Source organism: Oncorhynchus keta, chromosome 10 (assembly GCF_023373465.1).
Source record: "Oncorhynchus keta strain PuntledgeMale-10-30-2019 chromosome 10, Oket_V2, whole genome shotgun sequence".
Lineage (NCBI taxonomy): Eukaryota > Metazoa > Chordata > Actinopteri > Salmoniformes > Salmonidae > Oncorhynchus > Oncorhynchus keta.
In genome coordinates, this window is record NC_068430.1 from 13,653,242 (window position 1) to 13,657,743 (window position 4,502).

Below are 4,502 nucleotides of genomic sequence, written 5' to 3' on the forward strand. Positions count from 1 at the left end.
TTCACAAATGAGCCCTGTATCAACAGCTATAATACACATACATATAGAGTACAGGGAGTACAGGGAACATAAAGTGCTGTTCCATTTCACTTTGGCAATTGATGTGGGCCTGCCTCAAATAGGGCCTTGGGGTAGACCATGCGTTCTCAAACAGACCCTCACTCACAATGACTAGCTAACGTGTACTTTACCCATTTCATTACATCTTTATATATTGCAAATAAAATGTAAAAACAGCTATAATAAACATGTATATAAAGTACAGGGAGTACAGGGAACATAAAGTGATGTTCCACATCAATTGCCAAAGTGAAATGGGCCTACTTCAAATAGGGCCTTGGGGTAGACCATGCGTTCTCAAACAAACAAACAAACAGACCCACACTCACAATGACTAGGAAAGCCTTTGCTGAAATACAATGGCAATAGCTCTTCTTTATACAGTATAATACAATAAACCTTTCTACCACATTAGAATGATTTAGGGCCTGTATTGGCTATGCCAGGTCAACCTAGAGAGGGTAATGAAGAATAGAGTACTACAATCTTATATCCAGAGAGCTGTAGGCTAGAATACGATGGACCAGTTCATTTGTGTGAGGTTAGGTTTTAGAACAAGGGTTAGGTTATAGGGATAGTTCACCAAAATTCCGATATTAGCATTTTTTGTGATTCATGTCCAAATGATCTATAAGTAATTTTATTGAGGAACACAATACATTTGACATACTTTGGGATTATTTGGACATGAAGCTCAAAAAATTATAATATCGGTACCAAAGTTAGAATTTGGAAACAGTGGCCAGGGGTGTGGTCAGTGTGACCAAATGGTGTGCAATGTTCAATTCAACAGAAATTGTACTGTATTGAACTTCCAGTTGAAAAATGCTGTGATTATGATTGCCCAGAGGGCGGTTACCGTATGATGTGCTGCACGAGTTTTGCACGAGTTCTGCGATTTCAAATGGTTACACCCATATTGGTCAGACCACACCCACCAAATCGGAGCAAACGTACCTCAAAGGCTATCGAAGGACAGTGTGGAACATTTTGGAGAAATGTGTTGTTCAGTACAAATTGTCAAGCAACATGAACGCACCCCAGGTAAACGAAAGCAAAACATTGATTGCTGGCATACCTTGTTTATAGACTGGTTACAGGGTAAGGAAAACCAAAATGTCATTTTGTAATTATCATTCAACAAATCATTAACTATGACTCACTCACAGTGTTAGGATTAAGGGTGATACATGTTTTGTTCACAGTGTTCTGGTTGCTCTGGGAGCCCTGGTTGTCATCTCAACTGTTTTGTTGGGGGGTGCAAAGTTACAGATCGCTATAACAGTCCTCTAATATAGGACTAGTACAGGTATATATATATTTATATTTATATTTTTTATCTTGATTTTTCAGGAGGTGCAGCAGCACCCTCAGCACCCCTACTTCTTGCGGCTATGCTGACAGCCCACAGGAAGTGAATGCAATCCGGAATCATGGTAGATCCCAAGTTTGCTAGAGTATGTGATGGCATTGGTGAGCCCACATGGCTAATGGAGATTTGTTTGAGTTACAATCAGAGAGGAAGAGGCGAAGCAAGAGCTTTTATCTGTCCAAAATAAGCCCAATGTGTTTCCATGGGCTTATTTTGGACCTAAGCTTGTCGTCTGCCTTCCTGGCTTTAGGACAAAGACTCCAATTGTTAGGGTTGAGACATGAGCACCTAGTCATTATATACAGATCTGTTACAATGGAGATTTAGAGCAAATAAATGCCTGCACTTCCTATGCCCCTTGTTTTGTTTGGCTAGGGGTTAGGGTCATGGGTTAAGAGTAGGGTTAGGAGAAGGGTTAGTTAAAAGGTTTAGGGTAAGGGTTTGCTAACATGCTAAGTAGTTGTAGTTGATAAAATGCTAAAGTTGTTTGTGATGAGATTCAAACACACAACCTTTGTCTTGCTAGATGTTCGCGTTATACGCCGACCCCGACCAACCACCCTCATTTAGTTTTTGCCTTAAGTAACCCTCTGTCTTATGTTACCATACCAAGCATAATATATTGGATATCCATTTGCTATGTTACGTCTAGTCTATGAGACCAGGCTGGATTTTGAAGTAGTATGGTTTTCTAAGTTAAAAGCAAAAATAAAATATTACGGAAGTGAAACTTTTGAAATGAATTGTGGGACAGTGTTAAAAATGGTGATTGAACTTGATTACTGAAACGATGATGATTGAAAACCATGCCTTAAAATACATGTTGAAACTGACCTTTTTGTAGTCTGCCTCTGCCTTTTCTGTGCCTGCTCATCCCAGACATAACACCTGTCACTTTCCACATTGTGACATGTATACCATTATCTATTTTGAGCATCCTTCCTCTAAAGCTACAGGATATCTGTACAACACAACCACAGCTAAACATTTTTTTGCAGCCAACATAAATTTTAAGATTGCGACACCTTGCCTCTTATTGCCAAATGTTCAAGATAAGGATTCAACTGAGATTAACAAACTATTTTATACACAGTCCCCTCCTTCTAGCAGTGTAGGAGAAGTGAGATACCACAACAACACTTATCACCAATCTAGCAGGCAAGTGGGGGCTGTGACATTTCAATAAACCTTTTCAATAGCTAAGTGAACATCCTCGAGCCTACAGGAAAAGGAAAATCTCCAGAGGTATAGAACAGAGCACATTTAGTGTTAAGTACAGTAATTGCCCATATTAAACTTCCATTGGACGGTTGACAGGATGCCTGGAGGAGACGTTGTCTACATAGTGCTGGAGGTGCTGATCGCTGTTGGCTGCTGTCTGGGAAATGTCCTGGTGATCTGGGCAGTGTGGTCGAGCAGCAACCTCCGGCAGCCCACCTTCTGTTTTTTGGTCTCTCTGGCTGCAGCTGACTTCCTTGTAGGTGCTGTGGCTGTGCCGCTGGCTGTGCTGGTGGATGGACGAGTGTGCACCTCGTTCAATGTATGTCTCTTCATAAGCTGTGTGGTCATCATGTTGACAATGTCTTCGGTCATGTCTCTGCTAGCCATCTCTGTGGACAGATTCCTACGCGTCTTCATCCCTCTCAGGTGAGCGTGCATGCATATACAGTACATACACACAGCTTTAAAAAATGGTTGTCATGTCAGATGAACAGATTCTCTGCTTCAACAGGTACAAGAGGACAGTGACAAAGAGGCGATCTTGGGTGGTGGTGGCAATATGTTGGTTTGTTGCCTTCATGTTGAGCTTCCCACCCATGCTTGGGTGGTACAACCATGACACCTTGTCTCACTCAGGGAACTCAACCACCATCATCTGCCGTTTCCTGGCTGTGATTCCCATGTCATACCTGGTTTACTTTTTCTTCTTCCTCTGCACCCTCACTCCGTTGCTTGTCATGGCTGTCCTGTACTGCTACATCTTCTGTATCATACAAAAGAACATGAGAGAGAAGGTGGGGAGCAGTACCCAGTCCCACATCTACTTCACAAAGGAAAGGTGCCTGGCCAGATCCCTGACTCTGGTCCTGGTGCTCTTCACCTTTTGCTGGCTCCCACTGGACATCATGAACTGTGTTGCCTACTTTGGTAACCCATCAAACATACCCCAACAGGCCTTCTACGTGGGCATCCTCCTCTCCCATGGCAATTCAGCTGTCAACCCGATCGTTTATGCCTTCAAGATCCGCAAGATCCAGGAAGCGTACCTGAGGATCTGGAGGAATGTCTTTGTGTGTCGAGGTGACAGTCAGGGCTCTCAGAGCAACCAGACCAGTGAAAACATTATCAGCAGCAACCCTAACAGTGCAGATAGAAATATTGATGGAAATGCTATCAGTGTTGTGAAAATTGACACAGTTGAAGGTACAAGCATGTTGATAGTGTAGGAAGACAATAGAAGTGATAGTCGCTTAGCTTTTTTTTCTTTGGCAAAGTGCATCAAGACCTTAGAACCTGTATAATAAGGGAAACTACTGCCAGGGTGTTATACATTGGCATATTTTAATATTTGGCATTTGTTGAAAAAGACTGAGGGATAAAATTAGACAGAGGAAGTTGCAAGGAAGTCAAGTAAGTGGGCTCTTACAGGTTTAATTTTACTCGTATCGATTTCCTGTTTAAAGACTCGTGTTTCTTGAATGTGCTGAATTTTTTATATTTTTCTTCTGTATGATAATGTTGCCCAGAAATGGAAATAACATGCACTATTTGGCAGTTATCACAAAAAATATGTAGGAAAGAAATGTGCAATCTCATTCAATGATTTGTCTGCTTCAGCAATAAATGGTTATATTGAGTTGAGTGATAGTGGCCAGGGATCTGGGTCATTGTTGAGTAATATTTCACCATGTTCCTGTACAGATGCCAAAAGTTTCTACCCACAATATCTGGGGGAGTCACAAGCGCCTCAATATTTACACTGCTCCTATAGGACCTATTTGTCAGTGCTATCCGAGTTCCTTGGGACTTCCCTACCCTAAACCTAACCCTAATCTCAAGCCTTACTTTA

General features: G+C 41.8%; 1 protein-coding gene across 1 annotated transcript; it reads left to right on the top strand.

Moving 5' to 3' along the window:
- The first annotated feature begins 2,635 nt into the window (after window positions 1-2,635).
- On the top strand, window positions 2,636-4,275 carry LOC118389618 (adenosine receptor A3-like). Its single transcript, XM_052526529.1, has 2 exons — window positions 2,636-3,079; window positions 3,165-4,275. Exons 1-2 carry the CDS (start codon window positions 2,751-2,753, stop codon window positions 3,877-3,879), a joined length of 1,044 nt encoding a protein of 347 aa, XP_052382489.1. The 5' UTR covers window positions 2,636-2,750; the 3' UTR covers window positions 3,880-4,275.
- The last annotated feature ends 227 nt before the right edge of the window (window positions 4,276-4,502 follow it).

Coding starts and splice junctions, on each gene's coding strand:
- LOC118389618 (XM_052526529.1), top strand. CDS start 2,751: ATGCCTGGAGGAGACGTTGTCTACATAGTGCTGGAGGTGCTGATCGCT. Junction 3,080..3,164: donor CGCGTCTTCATCCCTCTCAG/GTGAGCGTGCAT, acceptor CTGCTTCAACAG/GTACAAGAGGACAGTGACAA.